Raw genomic sequence first — 23,079 nt, 5'->3', positions numbered from 1 at the left:
TAGAGTGGCAGCTTGTGTCTATTTGGGGCCAGTATGTTGTCTGACTTCAAGCAAGGTAAAGAGGGACTGATCACAGACTGAAAGGACTTTAACCCGTGGATAATGGCATAGTCATTGTCCCTTGTCCTTGCCAAGAGGATGTTTCTGAATCTGTTTCTCCTTCTCTCCAGTGGCCTTAAGTCTTCTCTTCCTATTTGTCTCACAGTTTTCTCAAAATAGCTCTTGGCTTCATTACCACAGTAAAGGTCTTTTTCTGCTTACTGATTTATTGACGTAGAAAGAAGGCATGAATCAGGCAGAGGCAAGATGGAGGGTTACTTTGCAGTTGATGGCAATGCTGATTCATACTAAGTATAATTTAATATCATGTGTGATATTAAATTAAACTTTAGAGACATTTAATTTCCAGTTGATTAAAAAGAATATTTCAGTCACTGAAAAAAAAAAGTCAAAACTTGATTCAGGATATTACTTCTATTATAACATATTCTGCAGGAAAATCTTATTCCATTTGGATAATTTTGACTTCTTCTGCTTTTGTCCCTGTAGTGGGAACTATTAAAGTGTAAGCCTAGCTTGGCTAGATGAGCTATTTGATTTTCCCTTAAACTATGGAATAAATAATAACTATTGTTTTTTTTTCTTTCAGATAACCTAAATGAGAATATTTTTATATTAAGTTATATCCTAAAGGTAGATTTTTATCTCCTATTTGGCTGTAGATTTAAATCATCCTAATCTGGTAATATCATGGTGCTATAATAGCATATAAGCAAAACAGGAATATTACAATAATTTTTCATTTTGTTTTGTTTTCTGGAAGAATTTTTGGTTCTCAGTGATATTCTTAAGAATATCTCAACACTTTCTTAGTAGAACTCTGTATACTTTTCATTTCCACTTTAAACATCATGGCTTTTCTTCTTCCCTCCTTGTTTGTGGCCAACATTCGAAAGCTTGCATTTTCACCAGGTTTTTAAAGTAGTTTGCATCCTCTTTCACAATTGGTTTGAAAAACACCAATCTAATAACTTCTGAAAGGTCCTCTTCTTGACTACATGTAGCTTTATATGTGTGAATTACATGTACGAAATGAATTACTTTTCAACAATTATTTTTCAAGTTCTTCCATATTTTATGGTGCCTAAGAAAAGGATATTATTCCTAATTAGCATGTTCTGATGCATCTAAATCAGAGGTAGATAATAATGAGGTCTAATAACTAATATTGAGCATACCCAGGTCCCAGATTTTGGTTTCTAATTCCATTCTTCAGTGAAAAGAATATGGGCTGTTTGAGTAATGAATGTTTCCACATCTGGGGTACCTGGTAGTACAATAGGGTAAGGAAGTGCTCAAAAAAATAAAATGGGGGGGGTGTGTTCTGGTGAATACAGGAGCTCTCAAACACCAGAACTAGAACAATTTGAGCAACGGAAGAAATGGGTGCAGCATAATGTTTCTGTCAGTGATGGACTGCATATAATAGGGTATTGCCAAGTGACATTATATCTGACTTAGTTTGTGTATGCACCCTCTGTGATGCTCATAAAATAATGAAGTCACCTAGGGATGCATTTCTCAGAAGGCACCCTCCTCATTAAGCTACGCCTGACTATATTCTATTTAGTGAGCCAGGTTTTGCAGTTTGCAATTTCAACCTAGGGTTTTTGGTTTTGTTTTGGATTTTATATTTTATTCTATTCCTGGGCAAGAGGGTGAGATGTTTAATCATTAGCATTTAAGGGAAAACAAAAATTAGTAAGACATAGCCTCTAAGAGACAACAGGGCCTATAAGCCACAGCAGGACCTGGGGAAGTAGGTAAAACAATACATATGATGAAAACTCATTTTATCCTTATGATAGTTTTGTAGCATAGTCCCACTTGCCAGCTGATGAATTTAAAGCATAATGGGATTAAGTGACTTGTCCACTTTTGTTCAGTGCCAAGTGACACAGTTGGGATCCAGGGTAATCTTTCAGTTTGGCTTTAAAGTCTGGGCTTTTTGCCTCTTCATAGGATGAGGGAGGTGCTTGGGAAAGAACCCTGGGGGAAGGAAGACTCAGGAAAAGCAAAGACAATCTCAGGCAGTGGGTATAGGATGTATAGACAGGTCTGAAGGAGGAGTGATAAGATCTCTCTGCTTCTCATCTTGCTGCTCTGGGGACCAGCTCCCCTTAACTTTGGAGATTTTCAGTATTCAGGATTAAACCAAGAGGACCTTACCACTGACCTACATCCAGAGTTCTTTTTATTTTTTATTTTGAGACAGGTTCTCATAAAATTGCCAAGGCTAGGTTTGAACTTGTAGTTCTCCTGCCTCAGCCTCCTGAGTGATTTTGATTTATAAGTGTGTGTCACTGCACCCAGCTGAAATTCTTATTTGTTTGGTTCCGGGTTAGTCAAGCAAGATTTTTATACCCACATTGGGAACACTGACCTAGAGCATCAGAAAGTAGTTTGGAGCCAAATGCAGAAGTCCTTTATAGCAGCCAGAGAATGGATTTTTTTTTTTTTTTTGTAGGTAGGTAATAGTTTTTGAATATTCTTGTTTACTGGCTTAATATAAGAGTTATTATACTCATAATAACTCTTCAGAAAAATTAGCCTCATAATACTAGAAAATGGGTTAGATTTTTTAGATTTTTTTTTTTTTAAATTTTAAATGAACCTCTTGAGCTCTTTTTGGGGATAAGGATCCACTTTATTATAGAGTTTCTCTTAAATTTAACACTTTCATAAGAAGTAGAATCAGAGTTTTATTCACTAAACCTATTTAGGACAATCTCTTCTTCCCTCTCCCAGCTAAATAATGCCCTTGTGATACCAGTAGGCATCATCATATTAAGTGACTGCTTAGCTCCAAAAGACTGGTAGCTTTACCTCAGACCTCCACTTTGCTGGGAATAAAAAATTCACAATTGGAAATGGAAATAGGTCAAACAGAAAGCATCAGTAATTAATATTTAAACCAAGAAACACAGCAAGCCCTTGGCATTAGGTGTTGAGGGCACAGCAAAGTCCTGTGTGGGACAACTGAGGGAAGAGCCTTGGTGGCTGAACACTATTGTGGTAGCAAAAAGAGTTCAACAAGCATCCTTAGCAGCTTCTCCCTTTCATGTCATTCAGAAAAGCCAAGTAGAATTCCCTTGGCTTGGCATCTCATGGAGGATCACAGGCACAAAACCATTCATAGGGAGTTCCTATCCACACTCCCCCAGCGGCTCCTTTGTTTCCATTTTTACTTATTCATTCATATGGCACCTTCCCTGTGGTAGTTTTCCTGCTAGATTCTGGGAACTCCAAGATGTAAAGAGAGTTGGATTTGAATGAATAATAGTAAGTGATGGCCCAAACCAGTGGTCCCTTCAACCCTAACTCTCCAAAGATCAGGGCTTCCTAGGCTGCAAATAGGTAAAAATCTCGTTTGGAACTTTTTCAAAATACAGTGGTCTGGATAGGGGGTGTTACTCAGTGGTGCCTCGTGCATGAGGCCCTGGAGTCAATTCCCATTATCACATGCATGTTAAAATGCAGCTATGTGGACCTCTGTTCAATGGTAAGGAGAGTCTGGACTTGTGTACTTCTAAAACACTTTGGAGAAGATCCTGAGGTCCTAGATGAAGAGTATGCAAAACATTGCTGTGGACTGTTTTTTCCTTAAATGTCACTTTCTTTCAGGAAACACTGAGATATAAAGAGCTTTTTTGTTCCCTGCATTGAATATTTTCAAATTATAAAGTTTTCAGTAGTTCTGTTTGCTGTTATGCCTACAACACACCAGACACAAAGTAGTTTGGTCTGCTTATTTTGGGGGTTGCTTTTGACATTTCCCCTTTTCTCACATTTGATTTTTAACTCTTAGCTCTATCCACCCCCCCAACACACACACTTAATTCTTGTGTCTTCTTATGTCTTCCTCTTCCTGTCCTTCACCTCAGTTGAACTCCTGACAGGGCTCAACATTTTTTTTTCTTTTCTTTTTGGTATGAGTAATTGAACACAGGGGCATATAACCACTGAGCCACATCCCCAACCCTCTTTGTTTTTTATTTTGAGACGGGTCTCAATAAGTTCCTCAGACTGAACTTGAACTGGAGATCCTCCAGCCTCATCCTCCCAAGTTGCTGAAATTACAGGCATGTGCCACTGTGTCTGGTTCAACATTTTTTTTATTGTGATAGAAACACTTCAGATGAAAACAGTTCCCTTGAATTTTTAAGCATACAATACAGTATTGTAACTGTAGGCACAATGTTGTATGGCAACTCTCTAGAGCTTATTCATCTTGCTTAACAGAAAATTTATGCCTGTTGAACAGTAATTTTACCTTTTCTCCTCTTCCTTTCCAGTTGCTGGCAACCAACTTTCTGTCTCTGTGTCTGACTGTTTTAGATTCCACATACATGTAGAACCATTTATTATATGTCTGTCTTTCTGTGACTGTTATTTCACTTAGCATAGTGTGTTCCAGGTTCATTTATGTTGTCACCTATAGTAGGATGTCCTTCTTTTGAAAAGAATAATATTTTATTTGTCTACCACATTTTTCTTATGAACTCATCCACAGATGGACAGTTAGGTTGTTTCCATATCTAGGCTGTTGAGAATGATGCTATGTGGAACACAGGGGTACAAATATCTCTCTGAGATCTTGATTTCCTTTCTTGCAGATGATCACCCACAGGTGGAATTCCTGGTATCTATATCTAGGGTAGTTTTATTATCATTTGGCATCTCCATACCTTTTTTTTGTAGTGGCTGCTACATTTTAAATTCCCACCAACAAGTATAAGGGTTCCAACTTCTCCATATTCTTGCCAAGATTTATAATAATAGCCATCCTGACAGGTATGAAATGATACCTCATTGTAGTTTCAATTTATATTTCCCTGATGATTGGTGACATTGAACATCTTTTCACATACTTATCAACCATCTTTATCTATGAAGAAATGCCTATTTAAGCCTGCTGTTTCTTCTTATTAGTTTTTACAATTTTGCTGGTGGTGATGCTGGGGATCAAACCCAAGGTTTCTCATATGGTAGAAAAGTGCTATAACATTATGCAACCCCCAGTTCCCTTTGTAATTCAGTTATTTGTGTTTGTTTTTTTCTCTAAGTCATAGAATTTCCTTATACATATCAGATATTAATCCCTTATCAGATATGTGGTTTGTGGACATTATCTCCCATTCTGTAGGTTGCCCTTTCTGTTGATTATTTTTTTTCTAGGACTTTTATAGATTCTGGTCTTAAAGTCTTTAATCCATTTGAGTTGATTTTTATTATAAGGGTCCAATTGTATTATTTCACATGTGGCTATCCAGTTTTCCCAACATCTTTTTTTGAAGAGACTGTCCCATGTATGTTCTTGGCATGCTTGTCATAGATCAGTTGATGGCATATGTGTGCATTTCTTTCTGGGCTTTCTGTTCTATTCCAGGGCTTGCTTTTTTATATTCCTCATTACCCAGCATGCTGTTCAGTAAGCCCACTGCCCATCTCATTTGTTTTTATTTTCAGTTAACTGTCTGCATTTAAAAACCTACATGGTTGAAAACACTAAATAATTAGCCAGGTGTGGTGGCGCACGTCCTATAATACCTGTGATTCAGGAGGCTGAGGCAGGAGGATTGATTGCTAGTTCAAAACCAGCTTTAACAACTCAGTGAGACCTTCTTTCTAATAAAATATAAAAGAAAATGTTTGGGGATGTGGCTTTGTGGTTAAGCATCCCTGGGTTTAATCCCTGGTACTGCACGAGAAAAAATAAAGAATTACTGTTGATTGCCATAATGTTGGAAAATATTTATTATCTACACCTTCATGGTTTACTAACCCTTGATAGTCTCCCTGAAGTTAATCTTGTTTCTAGTTTTACCAAGAAATTTATCTCCTGGAATTAGAGGAAGCTTAAGTGCATCTGATTCTAACTCCATTAAAGAAAATTGTTTTTTTTTTCCTGTACACTTGGCTACATAGTTTTCTAACAGAGCAGTCAAAAAGGTAGCTAATAGGACCAGCATGGTGGTGAACATCTATAATCCCAGACCCTTGGGAGGCTGAAGCAGGAGGTTACAAGTTCAAGGCCAGCTTTGACAACTTAGTGGGACTCTGTCTCAAAAAGGATGGGGAAGCTGCATATGTTAGTATGCGCCTATAAACCGAGCAACTCAGGAGGCTGAGGCAGGAGGATTGTGAGTTCAAACCCAGTCTCAGCACTTAGCAAGGCCCTAATCAACTCAGTGAGACCCTGTCTCTAATAAAATATAAAATAGGGTTGGGGATGTGGGTCCATGGTTAAGTGCTCCTAGGTTTAATCGCCAGTACTAAAAAGAAAAAAAAAAAAAAGGATGGGGAGGGGGCGGGCTTCCGATGTAACTAGTGGTAAAGTGTTTGCCTAGCTAGCATGCATGATGCCCTAGTTTGATCCCCAGAAGAGAGGTAGAAAGAGGGGAAGAAAGAAGGTGGGGGGTATAGAGAAAGAGATGGAGAGAGAGAAAGGAAGATAGTTAATAGGTTGAGAAAGGTGGAAAGACTTGAGGATATTTCTAATGAAGGAATATTTCAGAGAGAAACTCTATTAAATCATTTAAGACATTTATGAAGCTCTTTCAAATTCAGTTTGATGGACTTTGTACAAAAGGGACTGTTTTGTTGGCTGTGACCTTCAGGATGTGGAAAAGTTGTTTGATAGGGGTGATAGAAGAAATTGAGGACATACAACTGACAATAAAGATTTAAGACATGACAGCTGTTTTTGAATGTTACAGCTGTGTCATTGATGGGGCCACATCCAGTCGTGTGGTCAATGCCAGTTTTATAGTGATATTGCCTAGCTTTCCCTCAGGTGTAGGTGTAGGTGTAAGCACTGATGGAGCTTTCCTGCCTCCCCAGGAACCAGTGGGGATACAGAAGGAGACCACTGGTTCCTGGTGTCTGCAGCTCAGGGCTCCAGGAGTCTCTGTTTCTGGTGATGCTGTGTTGGTACTTGCTGGCGCCCCAGGCTGACCTGCTTCCTGTCCTCTCCACAGAGGCCTTCACCACGGAGAAGCAACAGTCCTGACAAATTCAAACGGCCCACACCGCCTCCGTCTCCCAACACACAGACCCCAGTCCAGCCGCCTCCGCCTCCACCTCCGCCACCCATGCAGCCCGCGATCCCCTCGGCAGGCACCTCGCAGCCTGCCCCTTCGCAACATTCGGTGCACCCCTCCTCCCAGCCTTAATGCATGTGCTTAGTCTGAATTTCAAGTTGGGACTCGTCCGTTGGAGCCGTCTACTCCACGCCAAAGGCTTCCTTCCCTGGCATATTTGGATCTGACTTATTTGCACTGAGGTTATCTAGGCTTCACTCTTCATTGTGTTGTAAACGTTCGTTGGAAACGCAGCCAGTGTTGTGGGTCTACAACACTAACCAGACGACTTTCCATCCGTGTTTTACTTGAATCTACATGTATGTCCATTCCCTGGCTGGAACATTGGCTATTTGGTATTTGGTAATACAGCAGCAGTGTGCAATTTTTGCTTGGCCCCAGAGCTTCATTTCCTTGGCTTTTAGGTTTGCAAAATAAAAAGGGATATATTTTTTTATATTTTTTTCCATGAATCTGCAGAAAATTATTGAGCTGTTATCACCCCTTGTCCAATTATTATGGTGTTGACCAAACCTACCAAGAATTCAGCACTACAGTTCACACCTTTGAAAATCTGACTTTCAGTGTAGAGTGGGAAGTTAGAAGAATCAGTGCCCAAGACACTGATTTAGTAGAGCTTTCTACAGGTACACTTTTGTAGGTTATTTCTAATGTAATTCAACTTCCATGTCTTTTAAAATGGACTAAGGAAGGAATCACATGGCTATATCTTCTCCACAAATGGAGGATGGATAATTCTTGCATTTTAAGATGTGATTCTTCCCTTTATCCTTAATGCTAATCTACCTAAACTGGCCCCTCTAACATGAGTCTAACATGAGTGTCAGTGGGTGGTTTCAGTGGCTGATTAGAATGTGCTCTTTGATTCCTACTGTGGAGGGCAAGGTGATTGTAACCCAATCAGTGTGATTTTTCCTCCCATTCTTTGTGTTCTCCTGAGATAAAATTTGAACAATTACATTAAAGGTAGAAAATACTGACATTAGAGAACTATCTTGGTATAATGGGCACAAAATACCATATTGCTTGGCAGAAAAAAAAAAAAAAAGATGTGTACAGGAAAGTGGTGTTAGCACTGAGGACTGCTTATTTTACCCAGTATCAGCAAGTATGGTGTACAAAGACGTATATTCTAATGCATTATTTCCATTCATTTAGCACAAACAAACCATCTGGTTTTACTTTGATGTGGAACATGGAGTCACTATTTTCTTAATGTTTGCTCCATCTTTCTTTTCTTTTTATTTTTCAACAATTATGATTTGTACTTTGGTAGTAAAGTGCTTTTTATCACCTGTGTTTGCATATTTATATATGCTGTGGATGAAAATAGCTTACTAGAGAATATGTATCATGAGAATGTGTATTTGTTAGATATAATTAGAGAACTGAATATTAATTTATCAGGAATTTTTAAGAGTTCATGTTTTGTAGTACAACCAGTATGGAAATCAATATCTAGGCGCCTCAAAAAACTAGGCATGGAACCACCATATGACCAAGTTATACCACTCCTCATTATTTATACTGAAGAACTAAAGTCATTTTATGACTGTGATACATACATACCCTTGTTTAAAGCAGCACAATTCAAAAGAACTATGAAGTCAACCTAGGTGTGTGTCCATCAGCAGATGAGTGGATAAAGAAAATGTGGTACACATACACAATGGAGTGTTATTCAGTCACAAAGAAACATGAAATTATGTCATTTGCAGGAAAATGGATGGAACTCGAGACCATTATGTTAAGTGAAATAAGCTAAGCTTGGGTGGTCAAGGATTGTATGTTTTCTCTCATATGTGGAAGCTATAAATAAAAAGGAAAAGAAAGGTGAGGGGTTCAGGGATATCATGAAAATAAAAGGGAGATCTGCAGAGGAAAGGGACCAAGGAGGGGGGAGTGGGGTGGGGAGTGTTGGGGTGTGATATTGGCCAAATTATATTGTTATATTTTGTGCATGTATGAACATGTAACAAAAATCCCATCATTATGTATGACTAGAATATACCAATAAAAATATGTGGAAAGAAAAAAAAAAGAGTTCATGTTTTCTGACATCTATCATGCCTAACTCATTATTGAACACACTCCTAAAAATAAGAACCATTATGTTGTCGATATTTAATATTATACAGTAGAAACTTCCATTTTTCCCTTTGAAGGTATTTTTAAGAGTTAATAGGCCAGGAGTGGTGGTGCACATCTGTAATCCAAGTGAGATTCTGAGTAGCAACTATGGAATAAATGTGACCAGAATGTGGCTTTGACACCATGTGCTGCTGTGGCTTGTAACTGGCTTCTAACTGATTCAACCAGAAATAACCTATAATGTGAATTGTTAACTGTTCAATTGTAGGGAAAAAAATGTGCATCATCACCCTTTGTTAGTTAGATATGAACTCTCCTTGCACAGAGCCTTGCTTTCCCCACAAGGCAAGAAAAAACGTAGTTACTTGTGCTTTGAGAGCTTAGTATTTATCAGTACAAAAGAAATATTTCTTTGTTACTGGATCTTCTGTTTAGTTCTTGTTTCGTAGGTAACCTACACTGAAAACTTTGTAGTCATGACTACCTAAGAAATGCATAATAAAACAAATTTTTATTTCCAAATTATTAAAGAGCCAGCCATTGACACTGCTACATGAATTCCTTGCTCAAGAGCCATTGTGAGAGAGATTAAGGGGTTTTAGGGTTTTTGATTTTTAGTTTCACTTTTTCTCCTCTCTCTTTTTTCTCTGTGTGTGTTTGATAAAACATGTTAGCATAAAGTTTTGGGGTGCATTTTTCAGAATCTCAGCAGTTGAGATTAACTGCTATGCCTAGATTGCCTCTTGGTAGGAAGGAACCTGTGCTCAGGATAGCACGGTGCTGTGTGTGCAGGACTGCGTGTGTGCATTCATGCCTTAACTCAGGCTACTGCTCAACTTTACTATTTGACTTAGTCTGCACTGTCATCTAGATTGTTCCGTACATCTCAGTCTGAATTTCATCCTGGCAAAAACAAAGTTGAAAACACAACATGTTAAGAATAATACATTCCTCTGAAAAAGAATGTGGTCAGATTGACCTTGAATTATCTTTGGTCTTTATTTAGAACTTAGCTTTAAAAAACAAAAGTGGACTGTCAAAAGGGAAGAGGTCAACAGGGGAAAGAAGAGAGCCAGCTGGCATGCCTTTTCCCTCTCCATATCCATGCACATACCATGATGCTTGAGGCGGCTTGTCTACAATTTGATTACATTGGGATTCTGGTAATAGTGGCAATCTTGACTTCTTGGACGGAGTTTAGAAAGATGTAAGACTTCCAGTTAATGTCTTATTTACTTTATGTTTATTAGTCTTTGATACGTGTGTTGAATCAGAAACCTAAATAAAGATAATCTTTTAAAATGTACCTCTCAAGCCTCAGGCTTATCCCTTTTTTTCTGTTCTTTAGGTTGGAAAATAAACATTATTTTACTATTTCTTCTGGCAGATATCCAACTTAGATTCTAAATTCTAAATGCTGCCTTGGAAAGTAAACTTAGGCTAAGATAGGCTGAAAGGGACTGGTATGGTTTAATAAAAGTGCTGGCTACCTGCACCTGTTGAGTTTCGAAAATTCATTGAGCTGTGCACTTATGATTTGTGTGCTGTGCTGTGTTATATTTCTTTAAAACAGTAAATGTAGGAGATTATGAAATGGAAAGGACAGCCAACTCTCAAAATGTTACATATAAACAGACATATATAGTCACATGCCATGCAATGTTTCAGTCAATAAGGAATTGCCTATGCAATAGTGGTCTCTCAAGACTACAGTGGAGCTGAAAAATTCCCATTGCCTAGTGACATTGCAGCTGTCATTTGTCATGCTGTGCATTACTCATGTGTATGTGGTGATACTGGTGTAAACAAACCTGTGCTACTAGTCATACACAGTTGTAGCACATATGAGAATGAACAGTGCACAATACATTATAAATGACCATTACTGCATTAGGTATTTATCATTTTTTAAGAAAATGAATTACTTGCAAAAGCCTACAATGAAATAATATGCCACATTACGTGGGTAGCAGCCTCATGCATCTTGTGTTTAGTGTCTCTGTATTGCATTAGGAGGCCACATGCAGTGATAGTGTGTAAGTACACTCTCTGATGTTCCCACAATAACATTGCTTATCAGTGAACTTCTCAGAATGTCATCCTGTCATTTAGTGACACACGACTGCATACAATCAGGCTTTGGATATTACAAGTGGATTATTATTAGTGAGCTTATTCCTAAAAGTTGAAATCCCATCATATGGTTTTCTCTTTCTACTTTGCAGAAAGTTTGGTTAAGAATCTATTCTGGGGAGATTCATGATGAAAGATTAGAAGCAGCCTGCATTTCTAGTTGTTTCAGGGCTCAGGATTCAAGGAGCACAGGAGTACTGCTTCTCAGTGAAGTAGGTGAAAGAAGAATTTCACAAAATTCAGTGTTGGACAGTCAGAGAATCTTGTAGTCTCAGAAATTCAGGTGCAATGAACAAAGAAGAAAGAGTACATTGGATCCAAGCTGGTTGTGATCACTACAGAGGGGCGGGAAAACACAGAGAAATGTGATGAACAGGTTTGATACAGAAAAACCTGTACATCAGAACAGCCTGAACTTAGCTGATCCAGAGGCTGCACTGTGCACTGGTGTATGAAAAGTACTCTGTTTCTCAACTGGTCATGTAGAGCTGAGGTAGGAGCCATCTGAAGGTGGTTTCACTGTGGCTGCTGTCACGAGAGCTGGAAGGTCATAGCAAACACTGCCACACTGTCCTCATGAGCACCTAACACATGACCTAGGATGTACCTAGCAGAATATGAGTGAAACAGGCACAGAAAATATTTTACCCAGGGGGATTCAAGTTGGAAAAAAGTGAAGGGTAGCCCATTTTGCTTCTCCCTTTGAGTCTGGCAGCTCAAGTGACCAGCTGAAAGGGGTTCAGGAATCCAACAGGCAGGTATGAATACATGCAGGGACTAAGCCCAGGAAAGCCGTGTTCGAGGGCAGCGGAGTGGGTGGAGAAATGACTCCTCTGCCTGTTGTGAGCCTGCTATGTCATTAACATAGACAAAACACATTTGTGTCTTTCCATGATGTCAAAATTTATTGAATAATGATAAATTCACAGGTTACACCACTTTATCAGTGGTAGTTTACTGAATACTTCCGAGTCGCTTGGTAGTCATAAACTGGGAAAACACAAAATCTTTTATTCCAGTCTTAATTTCTAATATGTAAATACTCAAGTCCCATGTACTTTACAGAATGATGTATAAATAACTCACAGAATTGTCCAAGCAGAGGGTCCAAACGAACAGAAGGACAGATGGCAGTTTCAGTTTCAGAGTGTCCGTTTGAGGTGTGTCAGCTTGGAGTGGGCAGTGTGTGGTCATGATACGCAGAGAAACTGTACTTGGCTGAAGCCCAATAGAGACAGAAGATTGGTGGCTCATTGTAGTGGCATTTCTTTTTTTCTGGACAAGACCTGTGATGAATGAGTGAGTAGGTAACAGGGTCAAGGTACTACTGCATTCAGTCTTAGAGGACTGAAGTGAAGGGTTCTCATTTGGTGGGGTTGATAAGTTCTCATGTATAGTGTTCCTGATATGATTGGGGATGTCTACATATCTAGGTATTCCTTGATTTAGTTTGATAAGTTGGCACATGTAAGTTTTTTTAAAAAATCAATTTCTGCCTTATAGTGGTGCCAGGCAGATGATGGGTGTTTACTTGCACAAACAATGTGTGGAGTTATTTCACCTTGGTACTTGTGCTCAAAATGGAACAGTTATGGCAAATTACTATTTCACAAAATGAAGTAGCTCAGGTTTAGGTATGCCTGATAACAGCTGTTCTGTATATCAAAGAGTAGTTCAGAGCAGGGCACAGCCTGCTGTCCATACAGCCCTATGAAAAGGATTATTGGGAGGCTCCTGAGATCAAGACTCCCAGTAGACTCGCACCTGCAGGCCCTAGTGGTACCTATTCTCTCTCAAGAAGACACTACCAAACAAAGATCCTAAGGTCTTATTAGACCTAAACTCCAACAGCTGAAACTCTCCTTATAGAACTCTATAGCAGCTCCAACCTGGGAGTTCGTCAGTCTAGTCTGTGCCAACAAAACTCCAACCAACAGTTCTTCCCATCCCATCTAGCTTATACTGGTAAGAAGGAAAGCTGAGAGTTCTTTCAACCATCTCCAGTTTTAGGCTATTCCAACAGTCAGCTCAGCAAGCTACACAAAAAGAGGAAAAGGTTAACAACCCTCCATCCTTGATCTATCTCTCTCTCTCTCTCTCTCTCTCTCTCTCTCTCTCTCTCTCTCTCTCTCTGTAGCCAAAGAAGAAACACTAAGAAGGACAGTTGGGCATTCTCATTGACTATGACTGACTCAGTGGAGAGTATGCCTTCGTTTTTCATTATGAACCTTTTCTCCATTAATTTTTTTGTCATTTTTTTTTTTGCTAGGGGTTTTTGCTGTGCTGATTAGTTCATGGGCTTATATACATATACATATTTGTTTTCTTTTTTCTCACTTTTAATGTAGTTATTTTTCTTTTGAGAGTTAGGGTTTGGGGTTTCTTTATTTTTGTTATGCTTTTGTTCCTATTTGTTTCTCTTTCTCTCTCTTCTCCCACTCACAGCCAAATTCTCTTATACTTTCTCTCTTTCTTGACTTTTTCCTCTATTTTTCATCCTTCCTTAAGCCTATCATCTGTCACATCTCTTCTACATTCTCTGTGTTCACTTTTTGAACATTGAAAATTTTCTTCTACCTTCCTGTATCATTTTCTTTTCTCTTAACATACTGCACTTTTGCCATCCTTTAGAACAAATTGGTTTCTATAATTCCTGTCCCCAAAATTCATGCTGTTGCAAATATTAGTGCTGTGGATGACACAGTTAACACCTTCTGTTTGCTTTAATGCCAGAACTAGTTCGTGGTTATTTATTGTTTTTGCTATTGGCAATTGCTGACCCCACAGTTCCTGTATTTTTGTGGTAACAAGTGTTGTAGATATCACAGTAGGAACTGGGTGTTTATTTTAAGGCTGTATATTGTTTGCATCAGTTCTTGCTGTTTATTTCCCCCTATTATGTGAAGTCCTGGGAACCTACAGAGACACTAGAATTCACAGGATAGAGATTCTGCTGCTTAACTAAACTCAGCCAAAAGACATTACTCCTTACTCCACACAAAATCAACAACATTCAAACTTCAGCTACACTTTAATTCAAGGAATATAAGACACACAAACCCACATTAACAACCAGACCCCAAGTAGGAATGTCTATAGGTGAGCCCTCAGAGCCCATTGATGGACACCCACTGCTGCATAAAAAACAAAATTAACACAAAATTTGTGAAAACCACACCTACCAGGATGTATCATTCCAGATCACTTTAGAACACTTTGGCAAGAGAAGGCTGTGCCACAATAGGAAAGAGAAATTCATTTCAACTGAGCAACATTAAGAAACCAAATGTAAGAATCATTGGAAGGATTATAAAATGAAGGCTAATGGAATAAATAACCTCTTCAGGGAAGTAACAACAGAAAATTTCCAAACCTTGAGAATGAGATGGACATTCAGATACAGGGTGCATTCAGAAACCCAAACAGACAAGATCATAAAAGAACCTGTCCATGACACACTTATATTTAAATTGCCTAACCTACAGAAAAATGATAGAATTTTAAAAGCCTCAAGAGAAAGATGTCTGCTCACATGTAGAGGCAAGCCAATCAGAATTACTTCTCATTTTTCAACACAAACTCAGCACAACATCAGGAAGCCTTGGAATGATGTGTTACAAGTCCTGAAAGAAAATAACTGCCAACCAAGATTGCTATATCCAGTAAAGTCATCCTTCAAAATCAAAGAAGAAGTAAAACCCTTCCAAGATAAGCAGAAACCCAAATAATTTCTCACTACTAAGGTGTCAGTACAGAACTTGCTTAAAGAAACACTCCACAAAGAAGAAATAAAAAACAGACCCCAGAGCTCACAAATGAACAAGTCTCATTGAAGGAGTAGCTAAGCAAATGAGAAACAGAAAAAAATTAAACATTAGAAATAAATCAAAATGGCAGGAATTAATGAACACTTTTCTATAATAACATTGAATGTAAATGGTCTTGATGCTTCAATTAAATGACATGGGCTAGCAAAATGGATTAAAAGCAAATATTCAACTATACATTGTTTGCATGAGACTCACCTTACTGCTAGAGATAGTCAAAGGTTGAAAGTGAAAGGATGGAAATGAAAACAAGCAGAAGTATCTACTTTCACACTCAACAAAGAAGATTTCAAACCAAAATTAACCAGAATAAAGAAAGGTCACTTCATATTGGTAAAAGGAACAAGGCAACAAGAAGATACAACAACAATAAATATTTATGCCCCAAATGTGGGTACAACTATTCACATAAAAGAGATATTACTTAAATTGAAGCCACAGACCCCTGCACAATAATACTGGGTGACTTCAACACACTTCTCTCACCAATAGATAGGTCATAAACTAAATAAAAGCCTTTTGGACTAGAAAAATGTTATACATCAAATGGACTTAACAGACATCTATAGAATATTTCATCCAACAAAAGTTGAATACACTTTCTTCTCAGTACTTCCTTCTCCAAAATAGACCATATATTAGGCCACAAACTCTTAGAAAATAAAAAAAATTAATATACTTCCTTGCATCTTATCAGATCATAATGGAAAGAAATTAGAAATCAAGACACAATTTCATTCTATAACACATGGAGATTGAACAATATACTTTTGAATGACAAATGGGTGATAGAAGAAACCAAGGGAGAAATTTAAATCAAAACAGGAATAGTAATACAACATACCAGAACCTCTGTGACACTACAAGGCAGTTCTAAGAGGAAAGCTTACAGCTATGAGTGGCTACAAAAACAAACAAACAAACAAAAAAACCCAGAAAGATCTCAAATAAACCTCCTGATGATGCATCTCAAGGTGCTTCAAAAGCAAGAGCAAACTTAAGATCAGAGTCAAAAATCAATAAAATTAAGAATGAAAACCCACAAAGGAACAGTGAAACAAAGTATTGGTTCTTTAGAAAGACAAGCAAGATTGATAAGCCCTTAGCCAAAATAAAAAAAAATTAAAAGAGAGAAACCCCAAATTCATAAAATTAGATATGAAAAGGAGAAGTCATCACAGATATTACAGAAATCCAGTGGGTCATTAGGGACTATTTTGACAATTTATACTGTGATAAGAATTGGAAAGCCTAGAAGAAATGGATACATTTCTAAATACATAATACCTGCCAAAATTGAATCAAGAGGACATAGAAAACCTGAAACAAACAAACAAACAAACAACTGGCAATGAGATAGAAGCACCTTTCCAATAAAGAAAAGCCCAGGACCAGATGGATTCTCAGCTGATTTCTGCCATACCTTTAAATAAGAATTAATTCCAATATTCCTCAAATTATTACATAAAATAAAAATGGATGGAACACTTTCAAATTCATTCTATGAAACCATTATCTCATTCCTACTAAAACCAGATAAGGACAGAAAGAAAACTATAGACCAATATTCCTGATGAATTTAGATGCAAAAATTGTTAATAAAATATTAGCAAATCACATTTAACATGTGAAGAAGATGGCACATCATGCCCAAGTGGGTTTTATCCAAGGGATGCAAGAATAGTTTAACATACACAAATTAATAATTGTAATTTAGCACACAAATGTAATTAAGAAAAAAATCACTTGTCTAAATAGAAGAGAAAACCTTTAACAAATTCAGCACTCATTCATGATAAAAACACTGTTTCAAGAAAGTAGGGATAGAAGGAACCCACTTCAACATGATAAAGGCAATGTACAAAAAAATCCAAAGGCAACCCCATAGTAAATGGGGAAAACATATAAAATCAACATAAAATGATCAATACCTTTCCTATTTACCAACAATGATTCTGTTGAGAAAGAAATCAGGAAAAATATCCTATTCACAATAGCCTTAAACAAATGAAACACCTAGGAATAAATCTAACCAAGGAGGAGAAAGACCTATACAATAAAAACCTTGGAGAAAGAAATTGAAAAAGACACAGGAAGATGGAAAGACCTCCTATGTTCATGGATAGGTATAATTAATTTTATCAAAATGGTCATACTCCCAAAAGCAATGTACATATTCAATACAATCCCCATCAAAATACCAATGACATTCTTCACAAAACTAGGTAAAATAGTCCTAAAATTCATTTGGAAGAATAAAAGACCCAGAACAGCCAAAGCAATTCTAAGTCAAAAAAAGCAATACTGGAGGGATCACAATACCTGACTTCTAATTATGCTATAGAGCTATAGTAACAAAAACCACATGAGACTGGCGTAAAACAGACACAATAGACCAATGGTGTGGAATAGAAGATACAAAGACAAACACACCCATCTTGTTCATCTGATCTTTGACAAAGTTGCCAAAAACATACATTGGAGAAAAGAGTCTTTTTAAATAAATGCTGTTAAGAAAAGTAGTTATCCATGTATAGAGGAATGATGCTAAACCCTTATCTTTTACCCCCCACAAAAATCAACTCAAAATGGATCAAAGACTCCTAGAAGAAAGTGTAAGTTCAATACTCCAACATATAGGCACAGGCAATAACTTTCTTACTATAACCCCTAAATCTCAGAAAATAATGCCAAGAGTTAGTAAATGGGATTGCATCAAATTAAAAATCTTCTGCACAGCAAATGAAACAAGAATGTGAAGAGAGAAGCTAGAGAATGGGAGAAATCTTTGCTAGCTACTATTTTGACAGAGGATTAATATCTAGAACATATTAACACTCGAAAAATGTAATACCAAAAATCCAAATAACCCAATTAACAAATGAATTTTACGGACACTCATGAAAAGAAAAAAATACAAATGTTCAACAAATATATGAAAAAATGTTCAGTATTATTAGCCACTAGGGAAATGCAAATCAAAACTGTACTGAGATTTCATCTTATAATAAACAGAATGGCAATCATCCAGAATATAAAAAATAATAAATGCTAGAGAATATGTGAAGACAAAGGGACACATTTACATGGTTGGTGGGATTATTAGTACAATCACTATGGATATTAATCTGGAGGCCCCTTCAAAGGAAGACATGTAACCACCATATGACCCACGTATACATACACCACTCCTTAGTTTTTATCCTAAAGAATTAAAGTCATTATACTACAGTGATACATGTATGCCTATGTTTATGGCAGTATAATTCACTATAGCCAAATTATGGAACCAACTAGTGCCCATCAGTGGATGAATGGATAAACAAAATGTGTATATAAAAACAATAGAGAACTCTAGATAGGGCAGACAGGTTGGAGGGGAAGGGAGGGGGCATGGGGTTATTAATGATGGTGGAATGTGATGATCATTATTATCCAAAGTACATGTATGAAGACACGAATTGGTGTGAATATACTATGCATACAACCAGAGATATGAAAAATTATGCTCTATATACGCATTCCACTGTCATATATAAATTAAAAATAAATAAATAAATGAATAAATAAATACAATAGAGTTTATTCAGCCATAAAGAAAAATGAAATTGGGCTGGGGATGTGGCTCATGCGGTAGCGCACTCGCCTGGCATGCATGTGGCCCGGGTTCGATCCTCAGCACCACATACAAACAAAGATGTTGTGTCCGCAGAAAACTAAAAAATAAATATTAAAAATTCTCTCTCTCTCTCTCTCTCTCTCTCTCTCTCTAAAAAAAAGAAAAATGAAATTTTGTAATTCAAAAAAAATGGATGGAATTTGAGAAAATTATTAAGCAAAATGAGCCAAACTCAGAAGGTTACAGGTCATATTTTTCTCTCTTATATGGAAGCTAGAAAGGAAAAAGGAAGAAGTGGGCAAAATCTCATGAAATTCCAAGGAAGATGAGTAGAATAGAGGAAAGAGACCAGAGGATGCAGGGAGGTGGGCACGAGTAAAGTGCTATGGAGTGATATTGGCCAAATTATATTGTTATATTGCGTGAATACACAGATATTTAACAAATCCCACCATTATGTACAGCTATAATGCACCAATAAAAAATGTGGGGGAAAAATCAATTCTGGGTTTGAATACCAGTTCTTGCCCTGGGCCAGTTACTTATACTCTTTTAGGCTGTAAAATAACATGGTATACATATGCCTTGGCAAAATGAGAAAATTAGTTTGAAAATATGGTTCAATCCTTTAAACAATAAAACATGGACTACTCCCACATCCATTCATTCAAGAACAAACATAGAATTAATATTTGGAATGATATCTACATGCATTTTGTGGAGGGAGTGTGGTTTGTCAGTTGCCTTTTGTACGCCCATATCAATTACAATTCACGTAATGGAAAGAAAATGCACAATACTTAGCAGGCTTCTCTCTTAGGAATAAGTTTCAACAACTTATTTGTGATACTCTCTTGTGAGTGGAAACCATTTAAATCTAGACCCTTTTCTGTATAAGAGTAAATTCAACTTGTGTAAGTCTTGGCTCAGTGTGGCTTAAGCAAGATTCCATTTTTACTATTAATGCAATGAGTTTTTAATTTGGTCAGGCATGAGGTCAAATGAAATGACCAAATGACAAGACAGCTATTTGCCCTTGGCAGCTCTGTTTTAATTGTAATTTGGTGAAAATATTGACCAGGAAATAACCCAAGTCTTGACCTCATTCACCAGCTTCAGTTTTCTATATGAGGTGGATAACTATTCTCACAAGTATAGTTTGAAGAAAACAGGATTAAAAGTACTTTAACAGGGTTGAGGGTAGAGCTTAGTAGTAAAGTACTTGCCTACCATGTGGGAGGCACTAGTTTTAAAAAAAACATTCTAAAGGACTTTAGCAGCAAATAAATAACTAAAATTTAAGGCACATGCGTGTTTTTCTCTTTCTTCTTCTTCTATTTTTTTTTGATATTGGAGATTGAACTCAGGGGCACTCTACCATAGAGCTATATCTCCATCACTTTTTAGTTTTTGAGAAAGGGTTTTGCTGAATTAGCTGAGGCTGGTCTCAAACTTGCTATCCTCCTGCCTCAGCCTCTTGAGTTGCTCTTTTGATAACTTTTAAAAGAGTATGTGTTCACATGACTTTTATAATTAAAATAGTTGGTTTAGAACATCTTTTATTTTTGTGTAAAATTCTAAGTAAATCTGGAAACTTGTTTTAATGCATAGGTTTTTAATTTTTAAAAAATCTTTTAATTTTTTTAGATGTAGATGGACACAATACCTCTTATTTATTTATTTTTATATGGTGCTGAGATCAAACCCAGTGCCCCATACATGCGAGGCAAGTGCTTCACCACTGAGCCACAACCTCAGCCCTAATTTTAAAAATTTTAAAAAAAATTTTAGTTGTAGATAGACATAATATCTTTATTTTATTTGTTTATTTTTATGTGGTGCTGAGCATTGAACCCAGTGCCTCACACATGTTAGGCAAGTGCTGTACCACTGAGCTACAGCCCTAACCCATAGATTTTTAATTTAAAAAAATGTGAAAATGCAATTTTTCCATCACTAATGTCTAATACAGGCTTAAAAGATTTAAACTTCTTTTTACATTGCATTGATATGCTGTAGAAATAAATATATTTAGGTATTTTCCCAGAAATCTTATTTTCTGCAACACAACTACAGCTTGAGTATTCCTTATCTAAAATGCATGTAACCAAAAGTATTTCAGGTTTCCAATTTATTCAGATTTTAGAATATTTGTGTATATATGATGAAACATCTTGACACAGGATCCAAGTCTAAATATAGAATTCATTTATAATTCTTATATACCTAATACATATAGCCTTATGGTAATTTTATACAATGTTTTTAATAATTTTGTACATGAAGCAAAATGGGACTTTCTACTTGTGCCATGATGTGTCACTCTAAATGTTTTGGAATTTGAAGCATCTCAGATTTCAAATTTGCATAATGGGGATGCTCAACCTATAATAATTTAATGCAATTTTAAGATTACCAATTACCCAGCAGGATATTTTAGTGATTAATCTTTTAAAAAGGGAAAAAAACAGACTTAGAAGTGAAACAGAGATAGAATAAGTAGATAATGATGTTATAACGGTTATTAAAATGAGGGAAAAAATAGAGAATATTAGAGCCCTAAATTGAATTTCAGCAATAAGAAATACAATACCTGACATTAAATAAAAAAAATTGTTTTAAGTCCTTTGTGGATTTTGGTTTCTATTCTGGAAATATTCCCGAGCCATATTACAAGGCAACTTCTTAAATTCAAATTAAGCATAATTGACCTAATTTTTTATTTTTTATTTTAGTTTTTTGTTTGTTTGTTGCCCTACTCTTCTGCACACCCAGAAAGCTTTGTCCGTTCTGGGAAGAACACTAACCTCAAGTATATCCTACCCCAATTGGTCACTATAACCTTGGGCATAAAGTCTGAAGGTGTCAGGCAGCTGTACAGTGGAAAGCATCTTGCAAGTTCAAGTCTGTTCTAAGTCCAGTCTTCGGAACTTCAGTTTCCCCATCTATAAGATAGAAATAAATATACTTAATGGAATATTACTCAGCTTTAAAGAAGAGTGAACTTATGACATTTGCCAGTAAATGGTTGGAGCTGGAGAATGTCATGCTAAGCCAAATAAGCCAATCCCACAAAACCAAAGGCCAAATGTTTTCTCTAATATGCAGATGCTAATTCCTCATTCCCCAAATATCCTATGCAAGGGAATCATAAACTCAAAAGTGCCCATGACTCATCCTATAATAATTGTTAGGCAGAATAGTCTTGAAGATGAACAGATGTCTCTCTGCTTTTCTAGGTGTAATTACTACTCAGCCCCAGTGGAGAGTGTAATGTGGCCCTGCTGCCATTTTATTTTTTTAGGAAATATTATAAATTTGATTTTTTTCAAAATAAAAAAGAAATAAAGAAAGAAAGAAAATATTCCTCATTTTAAATTAGAAATATTTAAAATTATCTTGAATACTTTAGGCTAAACAAAATGCTGATGAGATATTTGGTCCCCAGGCATCTGTAGCAGATCTTGAGGAATCATGTAACATCCCTGAGGCCCACCTTATTTCACCATGGATACCCTTGAACCTTGTTGGCACTCCTCATCAAGCATGGGGTGGGCACTTGTCATGGCTTTGGTGCCTCAGGCTTATGCAGAAGACACTAAGCACAATCTGGAAGAACGAATGTGGAGGCTCATTCTCCCTGCAGATAACCTCAAACAGGTTGTTCAAGGAGTTGATGGAGCCAAGTCCCAGAAGCCTGATCCTCTAGTGGAGCAATTCTGAAGTGTGTTCTATGTGATTCCTTGGGGCTAACCACTGGAATTAAGCTCACGCTGCCGACGTTGTTAACCAATCAACTCTGTTCACTTAAACTCCCTCTACTCTGATCCTATCTCCTAGAATACTTATACTTCACTTATGATTGTAAAGGAGCAGTGATTTGAATTATGGCCTGACTGTCATGGCTGCATTTGCTCTAGGACCTGCCAGATCTAGTGTGTATGTTTGGGGAAGAGACATGGAAATTGGAAGGCCAGTTAGGAGAGAGTCCTGTGCTGGAAGTTCCTAGCACAAGTCCAGCTAATAAAAGGAAAGTAAAATATAGGTACATAAAAGGCTTGGAAAATCAAACAATTTTTAAATAAATATTTTTAGTGGTAGATAGACAAAATACCTTCATTTTATTTATTTATTTTTATGTAGTGCTGAGGATCGAATCCATTGCCTCATACATGTGAGGCAAGTGCTCCACCACTGAGCCACAACCCCAGCCAGATTGAGACAGGATTGAAATGTTCCTGGAGTC

General features: G+C 37.0%; 2 protein-coding genes across 5 annotated transcripts in view; both read left to right on the top strand.

Moving 5' to 3' along the window:
- The window catches only part of LOC308634547 (coiled-coil domain-containing protein 6-like), a 164,723-nt gene extending 157,132 nt beyond the window's left edge, over positions 1–7,591 (top strand). For all 4 annotated transcript variants that reach the window (XM_081268421.1, XM_081268420.1, XM_081268418.1 and 1 more), the window contains one exon: positions 7,041–7,591. In XM_081268421.1, the coding sequence (XP_081124547.1) occupies positions 7,041–7,072 (32 nt within the window). In that variant the 3' untranslated portion in view covers positions 7,073–7,591. The remainder of the gene's footprint in view (positions 1–7,040) is intronic.
- Positions 1–23,079, top strand: part of LOC308634548 (myoregulin) — a 240,215-nt gene that overhangs the window by 196,708 nt on the left and 20,428 nt on the right. The window lies entirely within an intron of this gene.

This window comes from Spermophilus citellus (assembly GCF_964194105.1).
Source record: "Spermophilus citellus genome assembly, chromosome: 15".
In the NCBI taxonomy this organism is placed as follows: Eukaryota; Metazoa; Chordata; class Mammalia; order Rodentia; family Sciuridae; genus Spermophilus; species Spermophilus citellus.
The sequence above is the reverse complement of the archived record's forward strand: the minus strand, read 5'-3'. Positions and strand labels throughout refer to the sequence as shown.